The 20445-nt window shown below is 39.9% G+C and overlaps 1 protein-coding gene across 1 annotated transcript in view; it reads right to left on the reverse strand.

The window, feature by feature from the left end:
- Positions 1-19922, reverse strand: part of LOC138101030 (succinate--hydroxymethylglutarate CoA-transferase-like) — a 55458-nt gene extending 35536 nt beyond the window's left edge. The window contains exons 1-6 of the mRNA XM_068998867.1: positions 19051-19922; positions 15409-15460; positions 15237-15310; positions 11123-11208; positions 10284-10334; positions 5672-5792 (exon numbers count right to left, since the gene is read on the reverse strand). Of these exons, the coding sequence (XP_068854968.1) occupies positions 5672-5792; positions 10284-10334; positions 11123-11208; positions 15237-15310; positions 15409-15460; positions 19051-19216 (550 nt within the window). The 5' untranslated portion in view covers positions 19217-19922. The remainder of the gene's footprint in view (positions 1-5671; positions 5793-10283; positions 10335-11122; positions 11209-15236; positions 15311-15408; positions 15461-19050) is intronic.
- Positions 19923-20445: the final 523 nt, after the last annotated feature.

The raw sequence follows: 20445 nt of genomic DNA on the forward strand, positions 1-20445 counted from the left end.
TGAAAGAGTGAGAGACCTTTTTATCATGGCTCTGCTTTTTCTTAGTGTTGCTATTTGTAGGCCATCAGAATTGATGAGAAAAGGAGGACAGAAGGAACATATACTGCTAGAACTGGGATTGATTAGACTTCACAGTGATACCAGAGCTTAGAGCAAGGAGGGCAAAGTAAATAATAAATGAAAAGTAAGCTGAAAACATCTCTATGATAATTTATGTACTATCCAGAAAGAGAAGTAATGAAATACATACAAGTGTTGTTATATTACAGACAGCACATATGAACCATTCACGGCACATGACCAATGTGATATATTCTGAAGACAAGCCCAGCCTGATCTGGCTCACATCAAGCAGTACAAAATAGCAATTCCTATATAACAGGATACACAAAAACAGTGTCACAAGGAGTGCAGCCCTCCAGCATCTGAACCACTTCAAGGATCTGGCAAATAACCTCATCCATGCCAAGGATCCATGGCTACTATCACTGTAACCACAAAACCAAAATGCCAGCAGGTGCTGAATCAGTCAGTGCTGAGTACAGGGGGACAATCACTATTTTTGATACAGGCCAGGATGCTATTGGTCTTCTTGGCTACCTGCTGGCTTGTGTTCAGCTGCTGTCAATCAGCATGCCCCGCTCCCTTTCTGCTGTGCAGCTTCCCAGCCACTCTTCCCCCAGCACCTTACTGAACCTCGCACCACTGGCCTTGGCCCATATATCCAGCCTGGACAGAACCCTCTGCAGAGATTTCTACCCTCCAGCAGACCAACACTCCCTCACACCTCGGTGTCATCCTCAAACTTTCTGAAGGTGCACCCAATCCCCTTGTCCACATCATCAATAACTTTATTAAACAGGACTGGCCCCAATATTGAGCCCTAGGGAGCCCCACTTATAACCAGCCACAAAATGGATGTGGCACCCTCCACTACCACTCTCTGGGCCCAGCTGTCCAGCCAGTTCTTCACTCAGGAAAGTGTGCACCTGTCCAAGTTGTGGGCTGCCAGCTTCTCTGGGAGAATGCTGAGGGAGACAGTGTCAAAGGCTTTGCTGAAGTCCAGGTAGACACATCCACAGCCTTTCCCCCATCCACTAGGTGGGCCACCTGGTCATAAAAGGAGATCAAGTTGGTCAAACAGGACCTGTCTTTCACAAACTGGGTTGGCTGGGCCTGATTCTCTGGCTATCCTGTACATGTAATGTAATGCACTCAAGATAATGCGTTCCACAACTTCCCTGGGCACCAAGGTCTGGCTGACAGGCCCGTAGTTCTCTGAATCCTCCTGCTGGCCCTTCTTGTGAATGGGCGTCACATTGATCAACCTGTTTACCTGAGACCTCCCCAGTTAGCCAGGATTGATGATAAATGATGGAGAGCAGCTTGGCAAGCTCTTCTGTCAGCTCTCTCACTACCCTTGGGTGAATCCCATCTCACCCCATGGACTTGTGAGTGTCTAACTGGAACAGCAGGTCACAAACTCCTGGATTACAGGGGTTCTATTCTGCTCCCTGTCCCTGTCTACCAGCTCAGGGAGCTGGTTGATAACCCATTTTTCTTGTTGAAGACTGAGGCAAAAGAGGCATTAACTGCTCAGCCTTGTCATTGGTTACAATGTTCCCCTTTGCATACAATAAAGGTTGGAAATTTTCCTTAGCCATTCTTCTGTTGTTAATGTATTTATAAAAACACTTTCTATTATCTTTCACAGAGGTGGCCGGATTGAGTTCTAGAAGAGCTTTTGTCTTTCTAATTTTCTTTCAGTGTGACCTAATGACACCCTTGTACTCTTCCTGAGTTGCCTGCCACTTCTTCCTAAACTCTGTTTCTTTCCCCAAGTTCCAGCAAAAGCTCTTTATTCAGTCAGGCCAGTCTTCTTCCCTGCCAGCTCATCTTTTGGCACATAAGGACAGCCTGCTCCTGTGCCTTTATGATTTCCTTCTTGAAGTATGTCCAGCCTTTCTGGACCCCTTTGTTTCTAAGGGCTGTTTCCCAAGGAACTCTCTGAACAAGTGTCCTGAGTAGGCCAAAGTCCATCCTCCCAAAGTCAAAGGTAGAGGTTTTGCTTACCCCTTCCTTACTTCACCAAGAATTGATTACTCTATCATTTCATGGTCACTGTGCCAAAGATGTCATCTGACCACCACATTTCCAACCAGCCCTTCTCTGTAAACAGCAGGTCCAGCAGGACACTCCCCTTGTTAAGCTCACTTACCAGCTGTGTCAGAAAGTTGTCTTCCACACACTCCAGGGACCTCCTAGACAGCCTCCTCTCCACTGTGTTGAGTTTCCGGCAGACTCCCACAGGTTAATGTCTCCCACAAGAACAAGGGCTAGCAATTGTGAAACATCAGCCAAGTGCTTACAGAATAGTTCATCCATCCCTTCATCCCGGTTGGGCTGTCTGTAACAGACTCTCATCAGGATGTCTGCCTTGTTGGCCTTCCCCCTGATTCTTACCCATAGATACTCAACCTTGTCATCATTATCCTTGAGCTCTATACAGTTGAAACACTCCCTAATATACAGAGCCCCCCCATCACCTCTCCCTCCTCACTTGTCCCTCCTGAAGTGCTTGTAGCCACCTATTGCAGCACTCCACTTACATGCCTCATCCCATTTCATTTCCATGATGGCAACAACATCATAGCTTTCCTGCTGCACAATGGCCTCCAGCTCCTCCTGCTTGTTACTGATACTGATCTAGATGCACTTCAGCTCGGCTATCAATTTCACCCCCGACACAGGCATGCCACCCCAGGCTTATGTCTAGCAAGTCTGGTCTTACCTGCTTCCCCCTTCCAACCAAGTTTAAAGCCCTCTCAATCATCCCTGCCAACTCATGGGCCTAGAATCCTTTTCACCCTTTTAGACAGGCAAGCCTTATTTGCCTGCAGCCAGCCTAGTGCTGTATAAACTATCCCATAATGGAAAAAGGCAAAATTGCACCAATGGCACCAGCCTTTAACCCATGTGTTGATCAGGGTTCTCCTGTTTCTTTCATCATTCTTCCCTGCTATCAAAAGCATTGAGGGGAACACCACCTGTGCCCTTGTCACTTCAACCAGTCATCCCAGTGCCCCAAAGTCCTTTTTGATTGCCCTAGGAGTTGTCACTGCTGACCTGCACACCCAGAATTAGGTAATAATCAGAGGGCTGAATCAGTCCAAGGAGACTTCTAGTAATATCTCTCTTACTTAGGTCCCAAGGAGGCAGCAGATTTCCCTGTGGGATGGGGCCAGTCAGTATACGGGACCCTCAGTTCCCGTCAGAAGGGAGTCACCTACAACAATCACCTGTCCTTTTTTTACAGCTGTAGTTGTAATGTGTCTGGCTGACTGACTTGCCTTGGATAGACCTTCACCTTCATTATCATTTGCCTGACCCTGGAGTCCCAGGGCCTCATACCTATTCCCATGTCTCTTCAAACAAACAAACAAACAAACAAAAGACCCCAAAAAATCCCCAAGCATGCTTAAATGCAGCAAAGTCAACTAGAGCACAAAAGTTAGGAATTGTAATATCTAAAAGCACATCACAGAAATTTTAGAAATCAATCAGGAATTCTTCTTAAATTGGTTTTCTGCCTGATTGTGTCAAAAAACCCTTCCTGTGTACCACCATCAAGCTCCCTTTGTCACAGACATATATTTGGTCCTAGTCTGGTTGCTTCTTTTAATATGCTTAGATTGAGGCTTTGGTATTTCCTGTCTTAATAGATTTATGAGCTGACTTTTGTTTAAAGGCACTGGAGCTCATGTCTTTATTCCTAAAAGATGCATCATCCTTAAATAGATATCCATCCTTAAATTGAGTATCCATGACTTAAACAACCATAATTAAAGATTTCAAGTTGCTTTATGGATGGCTGACAAACATCACTTAGCCCTTACATCCCAAACAATTTCAACTTCAAGTTGTCATAGTCCATGAATAATGCTTATGTGTTTTCCATTATAGAACATAACTATGTTTACACAAAGCTCTCAACAGCAAGATTATGTGATTTTTGTCCAACTTGTCTTCCAAGCAGTGAAAGCAGAAGTATAGAGGTGCTGTTTGATCATATAAGAATATGGTTAGAAAAGCACAGGCTGACCTGGAGTTGAATTTGGCAAAAGACACGAAAGGCAACATGAAAGGATTCTGCAAGCAAATGAGCAGCAGAAGGAAGACTAGGGAAGACATGAACCTACGGCAAAATTAACAAAGGCCATGAAGGTGGATGCATTTATTGGTTTTTTGCCTCAGTATTTACCAAAAAATTACAGCTCTCAGGAGTCCTAAGTCCCTGAGACTAGAGGGAAAGTCTGCAGCAAGGAAGAGTTACACTCAGTTGAGGGAGCACTTAAAACATATAAAAGCATGCATCCTTTTAGCAGAGGACAACAGTATTTTGTTGTGCACTGGGAAGAATGTCAAGCAGGCCAATGGGGTAGATCCTTCCCCTCTTCTCAGCACTGTTGAGGCCATGTCTGTAGTCCTGTGCCCAGCTCTGGGCTACCCAGTACAAGGCAGACATGAACTTATTGAGGCAAGCACAAAGTTGATTAGGAGACCAAAGCATCTGACACATAATGAGAGGGAGTTGTACCTCACACAGATTGTTTAGATGTAATTTTAATTATTTTTTATCATTATGGGTACAGCAACTAAACAAAAAAGCAAACAAAAAAATGCAAACCCACTTGACAAATTCCAGTTGTGAGATTACATGCACAAGCAAATGTAAAAAACGTAGTTACTGACCAATCTAAATAGGTATTTAAACAAAGATTCCCAGCAAGTCCTGAATAGAATTGTCTTTCTGCTCTTGACATTTTCAGACATTTGCCACACAAATATGATAAATACATCACAAGAGACTAAAAAGCTATTTGATTTCTATTAAATGACACCCATACCCAGTAACTAAAAGCCAAAGCCATTTATTCTGCAGAAATTCAGACGCAAAACAGGTTTGTAACTAAGATTTTAAACCCTAATCTAATCTAAAAATATCTGTAACTTCTGCTGTTATTTAATTGCATATTAATATTAGACTTTTCATTTTAGTGCTTGATTAAGATTTTGGGGGGTGGGTTTTTGTTTGAATTTTTTTAAGCAGTTTTTCAGACTTAAAATTATATTTATATGAATATCAGGAGCTGCATACATATGTCTACTTTCTTTTCATTCTTCCCTGCTTTTATAAAGTACGTACAACTCTTCTACTGTTTCAGTTACCAAGCAGTAGACTGTAAAGAAGTCACATAAAGCTTCCATGAACAGGTAACTGCACAATTCTGAAGAGAGAGGTACTTCAGGGCACTAAAAAACACTGAGATTACTAGGTTTAAAACACACAATATGTAAATTGATTCAGTAAACTGCTGGGAGAGGAAAAAAAAGAAATCTCAGTTTTCAGCTAGTTTAAAGCAGAATGCAAGGAGGCCAGCCCACCCTGGCTCCTTTGAAATCAGTAGGAACATGTCAGGCTGGCATGGTAATGACACTGAACAGCTACTAATCTGTTGACATGGTTGCTTCCTCACAGCTTTTCTATACCTGTTTTTGAATTGAACTCACTTAAATTTTCAATTTATCTGAACTGACAGATAAATGACTTTTATGATGCTTTGACTGAAATAAAGGAAATAATGAACAAAAAGAATTGAAAATAAAGTACCTGTTATTGAACAGTACACTATGTGAGGAGCAATCTTTTTAATGTCTTCATAACCTAGACCCATTTCAGCCAGCTTCCCAGGGACAAAGTTTTCCACAAAAACATCAGATGCTGCTGCAAGCTTTAGAAAAGAAAAGAATGAATAAAATCTGTTAATTAGCTCCCAAAAGTAGAATAAATTCCCGTGTAACTTAATTTTAAAATCTTGCTAATCAAAATGGCTCCAATCTTCCTGATAAAAGAAAATTGACAAGCCTATAGGGATATTTTTTTGCCTGTTAGACTGTGCATTTGTTCAAACTACATATTAGAGTTTCTGCATATCTAGAAAGAAGACTGTCAAAATCCTAAAGTGATTAGACAAAACTGTGATATTATCAGTATCACGTCAATTTCCTAAGGCTTGACAATAGTTTACAGAACAATCTTCACATACATTCTTTCTACCTCCTTTTACTCAAGAAAAGTGAAGTGATATATCTCCATCATTCACATTTTCCCCATATTAGAAATATTTTTTTCAATTGGTTTTCATTTTCAAATCATTGACTACAATTACCATAACAAGGCCATATATCCAACTTCCTACATGTAGAACTAGAATAGGGAGCCCAACAACACTTAAAATTAAAGTTAAAATTAAAACTAAGATCTTGAAGTCACATCAAATACAATCATGTTGTCAAGCTCAGCAATATGACTTTTTTCACTGCTTTCAAATGACCTTGTTCAAAAATCTCCTGACGTTAAGACTAACATATAACCTTGAGCAGCTTTAAATTCCAACCTCTCTTATAAAAGTTATAAGCAGATATACATATGCAAATTTCAATAAGACTAACACAAGTTAACTCCTGAAGCACGAGAACCACATGTTAAAAAAAAAGATGTATGCCTTGAGGGACTTGTAGGCTTTTTGCCTGGTAAATTGTGCGGGGTGTGTGTGTGAGTGCACAGGAATCTAAGAAACGTTCCCTGACAGGTACACACATTTGTGCACCCATTTTTAAGCATAATTGATATATTAATTGCTTAATGCTATTTGCAGCCAATTAAATATAGAGTGTATTAGCCAAGCTTCTACAAACTAGTGTCATCATAACAGAAACCACAATGCCCTTATGAAAAATAAAGTTAAAGAGGTTTTATTTTCTATTTAGATCCATCACAGTTCATACATAAATACTTTTCAAACTGGTAATGCTACAGCTTTAGCCTAATTCATGCAAGAGATGAAATTGGTTACAACTTGTGTATTGCTTTCACTGTGATTTCATAATCTATGAAAATTACAGTGATTGGATGGGCTAAAACAGTTGAAAGTTGCTGTCCATGTTATATTGAAGAGCTATCATCTCCTACAAGCCACTGAGGACGAAAGCATGACACACAGTACAGTAACATGAAAAGCACCATACTTCTGGACTGGGCAATGTGTGTGGAGTGACAGCAGTGCTAAGTGAGACTATAGTGACTTGGGCCCAGTTTAGCAGGGTATATACTCTCAGAAAAAGGAGTTTTCAAGATACAAGTGCTGTGCTAGCTCTGCATCTAAAGTTTTCACTGGAAATAGTTTTGAATGCATAAAGGCAGCAGTCTATATATAGCACTGACGCTCACTGAACAACAGTTCTGCCATTGTGGAAAACTGGATACAGAGTCTGATCCAAATAAACTAGATGTTCTTAAACTCAGAGAGATTTTCAGCCTCAATGGGGTTTTAAGTCCATTGTCAACTAAAATTTCATACTTCATGCTCTAAAGTTCCTCTAAACATGGCCTGTATTTTAACATCTAACAGAGCTATACAACACAGACCTGAGTTGGAGTACTATCTATTCCAGAAAGGACACTGATAGGCTCAATATCTATGCCTCAGGAAATAAAAAACAGCACAGTTCATGCCAAAGTAGTCATTAAATTGAATAACAAATAATGATGCTAGTAACTTCATAAAGGAAACCACACATACCTTTTGGAAGTTTTGGTTGGTGTTTTTTTGGTTTGCTGTTGTTTGTTTGGGTATTTTTTTCTGTTTTGTGTGTTTTGGTTTTTACAACAACTCTACAGAGGAGAATCTGCATACACATACATATAAACAAATACATATATATGTGTGTATATATATGTGAGTAGTTTGCTTTATCAAGTAAGAGAGCAATGCATGGGACGCATTGACCTATCAGCTAAAGATAGTGGAAGAGAAGAAGTGCCACCAGCTCCCAGCCAATTAAAGTCCCAAGTTCTTCATGAATAAAAAAAAAAAAGTTCATTAGTTAAGGCTGAGTAATTCACAGGAGAGAAGTATGCTCAAGGTTCTTAAAATGAGTTTCTGACAATAACTGATAAATAATGTTCTAAAGAGATACTACAAAAAGATGTCAGAGCATGGGACTGGAACATATACAATCACTGAAGAGAAAAAAATAATTTTCATTCAGGAAGACAGAAAAATATTTGGAAAGTAGTTAACAGTCAGACAAAAACATTAAAAGGAAAGAAAGAGCTACTAGTGACATAGAACAAAGAAATAAAGAAGACACAAGAATAATTCTGTGGAAATCAAGTAAACATGTATGAAAGAATAGACCCTTGAAAAAATATTTTGTAGTGCTGTGCCAAAGGATGAAAAGCAGCTGGGACTCCTGATTAAGATTTCTTCAGCTTAGTTGATACTACTGACTAATTATCAAGTCTGTGCTTTTGTCATATACCTGAAGACTCTCTGCTCCTGTTTTTAACATGATTCTAAATTGAGATTTGCCCTCTTCCACCTATACAATATATGTGAGGAAATAAAATCTATTCTAACCATAATACCTTCATTAATAAAGGTAAAAAATTATAACCTTATTACATTTCTTTGTAGTGTTTACGCTGGCAACACAACTTGTATTTATGTATGAGTAAGCAATGTCAGAAACACCAATTTATACTTGTCATCAGCTGCTTTAAAGACATGGACACTACTTGTCATAGTAACAAATACAATGCTGAATGATGCTCAATCCTATACACATCTGTCCAGATGATAGCACGAGACAACTGAAAACAAAAGCCTGTTATAAATAACTTCCCTTTACACATACTTTTTGACAAAACTCCAAACAGAAGTTCCATTTGAGATGAATAATGGAATGTCAAGACCTCTGCACCAAATGCTTTCAAAATACATCACTCAATATCAAGCAGAATGATGAACAACTCTACAAATAGCATGACAAACAGAGCCTCATCAGTTTTCAGTGTTGTTATATCACAGATAGGGATGGCATCGATTTAAGGAACAGAAAGCTACAGTGGTTATTAAAGCAACTTTAAAAAAGCATAGAAAATATAAGAAATTACTTTGTCACAGAAAGTATCCTCATTTTTACAGCTAGTGTGGTAAACACTTAACAGGTGATGCCATTTTTTCCTCCACCTCATCTTGACTCATAGGCCCAGCTGTCTTTAACTCTTCAAACACCTTCAGCCCACACATGTGGAATGAGTGGACACTTTGAGTAGTTTTTCTTTCACCATTTTTAAAGGTCAAATAACAAATTAGTCTTCTTCCATGAGAGGAAAAATTTTTAAAGCACTTAATTAGAATATGACTATTTTATCCAAAAAGATGTCTGTGTTATACCATGCAAAATTTTTCCAAATGAAAATTTCTGCTTCCAAATTTTTTAGAAGATAAACATACAGCTCCATAACAAATCAACAATAAATGACTCTGTTCTGCAAAAGGAAAAGGCACTGTAGAATCCTTGGCTTATAATCTCCAAAGATTTCCATGTGAAGTACCTTTGCATAGTTAAAAAATCAAAAGCATCATAAAACTTAATTTATGCAATATTCCCAGAAAAAAATACCACCAGACAAATCCCACCTACTGCATGACACACGGTCTCACTGTGAAAAAGGGACTAGAACTGATACTGAAACAAAGAGTAACAGAAGTCAGCTGCTACTACTGCAGGGCTTAAAATGCAGCACTAGCAAGTAACAGATCTTGCATTTCTCAACAAGCAATAAATAAAGGGATAAGAAAACAAGTTTCACAAAATGTGAAATTTGATGCTTTTATTATTTTTAAATAGAGAAATGGATCATCTTAAAAGACCCTGAAGTCAAATACTGAAAAAGAAACAAATACTAAGTTTCACCTACAGGACAATGTTTTTAAGAAAGATATACAGCAACTGAAGTCATGAATACACTGTAACATTCCAAAAAACTGCACTTACTGGAGCGCAGCATCTCCTCTAAACTGCTCACTGACTTCAACAGATAAGTCCATCTCGAATCTTTCTAATGCAGTAGTGCAGCAAGATCAAATACAGCAGCAATAACAGGAAAGGAATAGGCTTTCCATCACAATATTTCATTTGAAGATTTTGATGACATTTTCATGTAAATTTAAATATAAAGTTATTAGAAGTTACACTGAACATTGAGTCTAAAAGCATGGAGTACGGAAGCTATATACTGTAATTTACAAAATGTACTGCATACATAGATCTTTTAAATAATCAAATTAATATTTGAAATGCAGAGTTTAATCCTTATTACTCAGGATCACAACAATACAAAATAGCACACCTTGCATGTTATGAAAACCTACCTCTTTGATTAGCTTTACTCCTTTTGAATCCTTCATGTTGATAGCTATACTCTGGAGAGTAAAAAAAATACAACAGTAATTTATGTGAAAAATCATGTGAAAGGGATTATCAGCCTCTTCTAAACATAACCAACAGTCAAATTTCACACTAGAGCTAATTTGGATAAATAAATTTTAACACATAGCCCACCTTCTCCTGCAAAAAAAAGAGAAAAAATTCTCTCAGGAAAGCAAGCTGAACTATATCTCATTAATGGATCAGACAAGCACCAAAACCAGTCTGACAGATGTGCAGCCTGTTCACTATATATTTACACAGGACCCACTACTGCAAGTACACAGGGGAGCACCAGAAACATTTCTTTCAATGGTAACAAGCCATTAAACAATTCAAGCATGTCATGAAACTTCACATTAATCCCAAAGTTTCACAAGCTAGATTTAGCCAACCTCACTGTGGTATAATGGCAGCACTCTTCCAGCTCCAGCTGCCAGCTGACACAGGTCGACTGAGCTGATGCACCTAAAAAACCTGATCACTCAAATAAAATAACCCTTACTTTCAGCAGGTTTCATTTTCAGTTAATTTGCGCCAGCAACTGAAGACCAGCAGGAGCACTCTCGCTTTTCCATTTTGCCTCAGCTGCCTACAGCACCATACCAGAGATTTGCAACCCTTTTTGTTGTAAAAACATATGGGTTTTCTCCTGAAATGTATTCATCATAACTTTAGGTCAATGTAAGTATTGCTCCATTATATATGTTAAGAATCAAACTAAGAAGTGTTATATATTCAGTTGTAATTACAGAAAACATGTTCAGTTTCACACCCCATTTACCTTTTTATTTCTATTGACACTGAGAAAATAAACACTCTCTGTCCCAGCAAAAGGCGGGCCCCAGGCTCTTGTGTCATCACCAGCTCCTGAAAGAAATACCATCACATATTCATAGTTGTCCAATATCACACAGCAAACAAATAAAAAGAATAAAAGGCTTTCCTCCAATATCATATTTAAGTCACCTAAGCTTCATCTGGCAGGCAGGACAAATATTAGTTTAACACATATATTTTAGGATATTTATATCAAAAACCACCTAAAAGTGAATGCAGTTAAGCATAAGTGAACAAAGTTTTCACTAGCACTGGGATTCCATTTAGTCTTTAAAATACTAATACAGCCACACACGACTAGCGTATTTGCAGGTTTTTTGGTTGTTTTTTACTTGTGGGTTGGAATTTTGGTTGTTTTCTTGGGGAGGCTGGGGAAAGGGGAGTTGGAGGTTTTTTTGGTAGTTTATTTGTTTTAACTTAAAGTAGAGATACAATGCAATTCTTTTAGTCAATCCTGAAGAATTTAGTAGAGGCTCTTGCCTGCACCAAGCTATTCCAAAAACACTCCAGACACAACATCAAGATACCACTGATAGGCAACAACTGATTAAGTTGCATGCTGCAACAAAAAGAAGAACTTACTATAGCTGGTGCAGTGTCTCATCTCTAGCTCTTCCAGAAATCCTGCCTTAAATGGGCTGCAGACACTGATAGCACTGTATCATTTACACTTAATTTCCAATTTTTATCTTTTCTTAAACATCATGAGAACTAGCAATCTATTATAAATAGAATTAAATCTAAATTCAAATTCAGATACAATGACTGTCCTGAGTGTTAGGAAGCATGAGCATTCCTATATCTATTTCAATATCTAGACTTTGTCTACTTGTTAACTTCACATAACTGAAAACATTCTTTAGTGAGGCAACACAGAAGACTGATACTGGCATAGATACAGAAACAAGCTAAAGAACCTTAGGTGTTATTTGACGTAGCGGCTACCATAATTATGCTATACACTATAGTAACAAAAAAAGTCTAACCCATTAAAGATCTACAGTGACAGAAGTTATGCAAACATATAAATTACTTATCAACATTTGTACGCTTCAATATCTCAAAAGACAATTTTGGTTCAAGCAGGGTGCTTAGGGGGGCAGGGGCAACTTCCTCTCGGTGCGAGTACCGTAAGTGATTCAAAGAAACCATTTCAGTAATAACTTCTAGGCAGAACCGTACCAAAACCCTGACCCTAACTAAAAATCCTAACTGTAACCATAAACCTAAACATAACCCTAACCCTAATTCAACACAAATCCAAACCGTACCACAAACAATAGCCCAGCCCAAATCCTAACCCACCCTGAACCAAACACTAACCCTGACCCTAACACTAACGGCAAACACTACCCCTAAACCAAACCATAACAGTAAACCCAAACCCTAATACCCAAACCGTAATCCTAACTGAAACCCTAAGGTAAACAATAATCCCAAACCTACCAGTCACCATACCCTAAACCTCACCCTAAACCTCACACTAACCCTAAGCATAAGCATCCCCCTAACACCCAAACCATAAACCTGACCGATAGGCTCAGCAAAAACTAACAAAACTAAAATTAACCCTAACACCTAAACCTAACACCAATCCTAACCTTAAACCTAAAACTAAACCCTAAGCCTAAGACTTACCCTGACCCTAATCAAACCCGAACACAGACAGTCACATTAAGACAAAACCTAACCCTCAACCACAAAACTAACCCTAACATTAAGCCTAAGCCTAAACCTAAAACTTAAACCTAACCCTTACCCTAACCCTAACCAAACCCGAAGCCAGACAGTTGCACTAAGAAAAAACCTAACCCTAACACACAAAACTAACCCTAACCCCAAGGCACAAAAGAAACACTAACCCGAACCCTAATCCCTAATCCCTAAACCTAACCCTAGTGCTAACCCTAACCGAAACCCTACCCATAATCCTAACCCGAACCCTGACCCTAATCATATCCCAAACCCAAACCCTAACCCTAATCCCTAACCCTAAACCTACCCCTAAAAAAACCAAAAACCTAACCCTAATCCAAGCCCTAAACCTAACACTAACCCAGCCCCTAAAACAACCTTAAAACTAAAACTAAAGCTAAACACAACCCTAACAAAAACTCAATCCCAAACCTAACACGAACATTAACACTAACACTGACAATAACCCTAAGCGTAACCAAACCAAAAACTTAACCTAACATTAACCCAACCAAAATCCTAAGCCTAACCCGACCCAAAAGCAAACCCTAACCTAATCCTAACCCTAACATCTAAAACCAACATTAACACCAAAGAACAAAACTAAGCCTAACGCTAAAACAAGCCCTATGTGCAATCTGAACCACAACAGTGAACCTATAACAAACCCAAAAACAAACCCGAACCCTAATCCCTAAACCTAACACCACCCCTAAAAACACCGTAACGCTAACCCTTAACACAAACCCTAAACATAACCACTAACCCAAACCCTAAACCTAACCCCAACCCATAACCCTAAGCCTAACTGTAACCCTAACAAGAACCAAAACCCTAACCCAACCCTAACCCTAACTCCTAACCCTAAGCACTAACCCTAACCGCAGCCCTAAAAAAACCCTAACCCAACGCTAACCCTAACCCTAAACCCTAACCCTAACTACGCTGAACCCTAAGTATAAACTTAACCATAACCCAAATCCGAATTCCAGGCCGAACCCTATCATTAACAATAACCGTAACCCTACTACAAACCATACCTGCAATCCTAACCCAAAACCAAACCCTAATATTAATCCCGAATCCCTAACCCTAACCCCAATCCTGACACTAACACTAACCCTAACCCTAATCCTAACACACGCAAACCCTAACCCTTAACCTAACCCTAACCAGAACCCTAATCCCTAGCCCTAAACCTGACCAGGGCCCTGACCCTGACCCTAACACTAATCCTGACCCTAACCCTAAACCACAACCTAAAACGTAACTCTAATCCTAACCCTGACCCTAACCCCCTAACCCAATCCCAACCCCAACCCTAACACCTAACACCTAACCCCAACCCTAACCCAATCCCTAACCCAGTCTCTAGTGGGGCTACTTTTCTTTTTGGATGAATACTCCTGTGAAAGTTGACATCCTCTCACAGAAAGAGAGGATTACTCACATTCTAAAATGTTTGACATTTAGAATTCCGAAGCTGCCCTTCTCCTTCGATCACAAACAATGCAAAGCTCCAAACCCATTGCTTCATACTTAATTGCTGGCATTGCTCCATTCCTACTACCTAGATGTTTGGAATACAACCAGTGTCGGTCTAATCTGACATTACAGAATTGATGTACCTTTGCCTGGTCACAAAAGTGAAAACCTTAATTATAATGGTCAGTAAATAAGGATGACATAGATTGATATAGCAAAACCTTTGTCAGACATTCAGTGTTTCATTAAATGCTAAATCGTTCAATATTTCCTATTATGAATAAAATATAGAGAACGTAGTATGTTTAGTACCTCAATTTATGTTATAAATTATTATAGACTGTTACGTTCTAAAATATAGGGAGTGTAATATTGTTTAGTATCTCGATTATTTTCACCAACTAGTTTCAAAACTAGTAATACCAAAAGAGGGAAACTTAAAATATGGAAACTTAAAGGAAAAAAAATACATTACATAATGCACAGCTGCCAAAGCATAATTACCCACCTCAAATGCATAGTGATGCATAAAACTGAGAGTCAAGTGAAGGGGACTATTTCTAAAAAAGACCCAAATGCCATGCAATTTGTTATTCTTCTTATATGGTCTTACAAACTAAAAAGTGTAGATATACCATAAGAATGAAGCATTTTTTACCATTACCCAATCCTTAGCAACTATTTGGATAAGAAGCGCATGTGCTGAGTGGAAGAAGAAAACCATTGTGTTAAGATAAAAATACACAAAATTAAATTAGAAGCTAATTACCCAAAGTCCTTACTTTATATATATATATATATATATATACACACACACACACACATACACATAATACCTAGTTCTTATTATATCTAGAATAAACAAATAAAAATTTTACCTGGTCTTTCCACTTTGATAACTTCAGCCCCTAGATCTCCCAAATTCATTGTGGCAAATGGCCCTGCAAGAACCCTTTAATATTTAAAAAAAAAAAAATTGTTTTCTTAGTTTTTCGAGTCAAAATATTTGCATTTAGACACACTGTTACAAATGACAGACAAAACACAAACCTTGTTAAATCAAGAATTTTCACACCATCCAATGGCTTTACATTACTAGCACCTGACAGGAAACAAAAAACAGTGACTTAGATCTTAAAAAAAAAAAAAAAACACATTGTTTTTATGACACTCTCTCATCATCCTCCCTCATCTCCCTCCCCCAATAAATGATAATAAAGCTTTCTGAACAATCTGGTTATTAGGAGTATACTACATTAGTAAAGTCTTTCAAAGTTGGAAAACTTTATGGATGACATTTCACAACCTATTCTAACTCCCCAGCAATTCTACAACAAAGCTATTTTATAGTGATACTTTAGATGTGCCTTCCACAAACACGCAAACAGTTTTTAAAGACTAATCTGATGAAAGATACAACAAAAGCATTTTAGCAAGCAACATCAGAATGACACAAACTAAAAGTAAGTGTAGCAGACCAATTGGAAGCATAGTAGAACTCACAAAGTGTTTTGACCTGTGTAGACCTATCCATTTGCATCACACACACACAAAAGGAATATCCCCATTACAAAACTTAAGGCAGAATATACAAGCCAAGGAAATACTCTTTCAATGGCAGCTGCACATGCAAGATAATTATTAGGAAATCACAATGCTTTCTTCCTTTCCCTCACCCTTTCCAACCTGACCAGGTCTAAGAAAAAATAGTAATGGCAATAAACATCACAGACAGAGCAAGTAATCTCGCAGTCTAGACCACAGGTTGCCCAACTGTTTCTTTGGTGGCCTTGGGTTACCTTCCTCTCACTCAGTCTTTAATTGTAGGCTGGAGACAGAAACACTTCATCACTCAGTGTGGATTGTCATTTGCTTACTATTTGGAAGGTGGTCTCATATCACACACAAAACAAAAGCACCTGGCCAGTAACACCACTAAAATGACACATACCAACTTGTGGCAAGCATCTCTTTTTGGCGCTTGTCCCAGTAAGAGAAAGATGTAAAACGTGGGGGGGGTCAGGGGGTGGGAATCAAACAAACCACATTCATTCAAAGCCTGCAGGGCAGTGTGGTGCATCTCCCATATCATGCAGCAGTGCATGGCTGTATCACCTGCTCCATGTTCCCTCCATTAGACCTGAACCACCCTTCAGTCACCCTCATAACTCTCCTTACTACGTATGGGAAGAAGGAGATGTATATCAGGAGAGAGTTTTAAAAACCTACAGAGAACTGAAGCAGAATTGGAAATTCAAGGCTTCTGCTAAAATATTTTCATTAACTGTACTGCTCTCAATGAGGATACTTCCATCCCATTGTTCATCTTTAAGAAATTTTCCTCTGTTGTTACCAAATACTCCAGGGAGATTTCCATTTAACAGGTTTTGGGCTTTAATACAATATGGAGATCGAGCAGCATGTTGAAAACGTGCACAATGAGAATGGCCATGTGTTTTGCACTTTCAAAGCCTTTAGGAAAATCTCAGGCTGCTACTTCTCTTCAGTGCTCCACACCTCCGTTAGTTCCAGATGTTGTGCCAGGAAAACACCACAGACCCTCCAGTGTAACTTTAGTCTTATCAAGCTGGGTACACCATTTGCTCCACAAAAACATTACTCTTTTTACCAAAAATATGTAAAAAGCTTTACTGAAGCTCCCCCAAAATCATAAAGACATCATTTCAGTTCAAAAATGTCCACCTTTCTCTATTATTTCCACACCTTTTAGAGCACTTTATTATTTAATAGCTCATCCATTCTCATCCTGAGTCAATATTTAGGGCTACTCACAGCTACACTACCAGAACACTAGGAACTTTTCGGAGCCAACAGGTTCTCTACCTGCAGCCAAGTTTTAAGAATCCATAAAGACATTTCCCAAAAAAGCCTATAAAATGTTAAGATTGGGCTGTAAATATGTATTTATGCATAACTAAAACTGATGAACTCTTACTAATTATCATATCACTCACATTATGGTATCATCTAAAACTCCATTCAGGGATCAGGACTCCTCCACAGCTAGAACAGAATAGGAGAGCAGAACTGCTTCTCTGAAGACAAACAGACCATTGTGATTTTTTTTCTTTTAATGCTAGTCAATAACAGATGTCCACAATGATGAAGAAATGCAAGAAAGAAGAGAGATCAAGAGTTTGCTTTTGAAAATTGAGGAAATGAATAGTCCTGTTTGTCTCTTCAGAACAGAAGAACACAGATATTCACAATAAAAAAAAAAATGTAGGAGCTAGATTTGTATTCCAGTGCGACACTAATTTGCTGAAAAACTGCAGTAGAAAGCCTTTTGACATCAGAGAAACAGCAGTTCTGGTACATGAATCCTGAATGAGGCAGTGCTATCTATTGTAGGAACAAAAAGAAACAAAACCACATCATAAACAAACACAAGAGATCAGAATTGATCAGCATTAACTAGAAACATCTCCCGGGTTTTTTCCTTTCATCACTAGCTTCCTAAGTAGGCACATACCCAAAGTTAGACTTTGTTAGAATTCTGATTCAACAGTCTAAATTTTCTAACATGCAAACTCACATTTTCTCTTGTATTTTTGCTTTTATTTATACCAGTAACTTGGTGACTGAATGAAAAATCACTCTCCCAGCTCTGACTACATCCTCTGTGTAAACTCTCAATTACCATGATGCTTGAATTTATTGTGAATTAGACTGTCATATGTATCTTTCATAAATAACTCGATTAAGAATAGACCCACTCACTCTCAATATAATTTACATACTTTAGTTAAGTTCAATAGCTTGTCCCAAGGTTGACCTAGCCTAACCATATGAATAACCATATGAATTTCTGTTCCACAAACCAGAAATTAATTCTTGTGTCATATTCCAAAAATATTTCCTTTATACTTGTAAGTGACAGAAGAGGACACCTGGAAGAGAGCAAATTAACTTTTGCAACAATGCAAATTAACAGATCCCATTCCAATTACTTTCAATTCCAGAAGACATGACTGCTCAAGTCTATTGTCTCTACTTTGCATAGGTTTTTTTTACTTTATCCATGCAGTAAGTTATAATCAAGTCCATCAGTACCGTGGACTAACTCACAATCAGTCGGTACACTCCAGCCCAGGACACACTTGGTATGTTCATAGTAGGAGGCAGAACTGCAAACTTCCTCCGATTCTAGTGACGCTAGTAACGCTACTGTTACTATTTTTCTGTTATTTAATAACAGAGAAACTTGAAACCAGAGAACGATCACTTTGTTGCAGCTTGGGTTTATTTAATTTCATTAGGAAAAAAAAATTTAAAAGCACAACTGTACGCAGTTACACTTTGGTAACCTTACAAAAAAATCAGGCCTGGAACAGGGCATGCCATTAGCCAAGGCTGCCTGGAGTGCCGATATGCTCCGTGTCACAAGCGACGCGGTCCTGCGGGCAGCGCGCACGGCCGCGGTGCAAAGTCCGAGGCCCCCGAGGCTGCGCAGGGGCTGCGCTCCGCACAGAACGGCCGCGCAGGGACCCCTTCGCCACCCCCTCGCAGGAAACTCCCGCAGGTGTTTCACGCCCGCCCCCCAGCGAAGCGGCTCCGACCCCCGCCCCAGCCGCACCAACTCCGAGCCCGGCGGAATCACAGGGACAGAGGGGCCCGACGCGGCCAGAAAGGGGAGGCGGAGGAGGAGGAGGGCGCGGCACGGCTCGGTACCTGCCGGGGGAGCGTCTCCGCTCCGCGCCCCGCCGCCGCTGCCTGGGGAGGGGGAGGCGGAGGCAGCGCTCAGGGCTCTGACGCTGCCGCCGGCAGCTGAGGGCCACGGGCTCCTCCAGAGCCCTCCGCAACACCAGCTTCTTCTACCCAGCCCGGCACGCAGCATCCCCGCCACTCGAGACAGCACCGAGCGCTCCGCGCAGGCGCCGCCGCCACCGCCCCCTTCCCCTCGCGCTCCCGGGACAGCCTTGGACCTCTCGGGACGGGGGGCGCGCACGCGCGGACGGCCCCGAGCCCGGTCCTGGTCCCGGTCCCGGCTGATTGCCGCGTTCCCCCTCCGCGGCAGCGGCGGAACGGTGCGCCTCTCATGTCCTATGAGTCCTGGCTAGACTTCATAAAGCAGGAGATTGTTATGAATGTATTGTGATGTTGGCTTTTCGCATGTTACGTAATTGTTATGAATGTATTGTGATGTTGGCTTTTTTTCATGTTCCTTAATGTTAGAAAAACTTTATCTAGGTTCTGTAATGTAATACATGATATAGAATGTCTATTGTTTCTGTAGTCAATTTAGAAAAGATAGGCAGAGAAAGCCTTCACATTCCTGGAGTATCTTATCAGAGAAGAAGAAGACCCGAAACCAGAGAGAAGAATTTATGGAGAGAGCAGAGACGGAATAGAGCCAAGGAGGAAGAAGATAAGGCTGATGAGATGATACACAGAAACTCCAAAGAATTTATGAATCATGCATGATTGTGATGAATATGCAATAAGCGATGTATTTTTAAAGACCATCTTTTGGATGTAGAGATGTGCCTTTGGCTCTGCCAAAGCACCCAGCTGTAATACCCTTTTTGCTATTGTCTCCTAATTGTCCCTTTTATTAAACTTTCCTTAAAACTTTACTAAGACTGAACCTCGTTTTTCAGATGTTTGCGGCAGGAATTCCGCTGTTTGATGGCTGGAAATTTGTACTGCCAGTGCGGCGTACAGACCGTGACATACAACACTGCCAAGGTGGAATAAAAGTAGAATGTCACCCCCCCACCACCACCCCGAAGAGCTTTCCGCACTTACCAAGGTGGGCAGCCGCACTGGATGCCAGTACATCTGCTCACCAGCACGAGGTAGATCCTTCACCTCAGTTCTCCGTCACTGAAGGTGTAATATTACGTACACTGTAAGCTGTGTTTTCAGTTGGGCATAGCTATGGAAGGGTTAGCTTGAACTGACCCTTTGGCAACTCTTTGCTGAACAAACTACCCTCAGACTATTTTTAGTCTGTGTTAGGACAGAGCAGAAGGCTTGTTACAGGAACACCATGGTGTCCTCTTGCCTCTCTAATAGGATGAAAAAACCGGCACAGAGGTTTGGCATTTATTAATGAGAAATATG

Source organism: Aphelocoma coerulescens, unplaced genomic scaffold (genome assembly GCF_041296385.1).
Source record: "Aphelocoma coerulescens isolate FSJ_1873_10779 unplaced genomic scaffold, UR_Acoe_1.0 HiC_scaffold_183, whole genome shotgun sequence".
NCBI classification, from domain to species: Eukaryota; Metazoa; Chordata; class Aves; order Passeriformes; family Corvidae; genus Aphelocoma; species Aphelocoma coerulescens.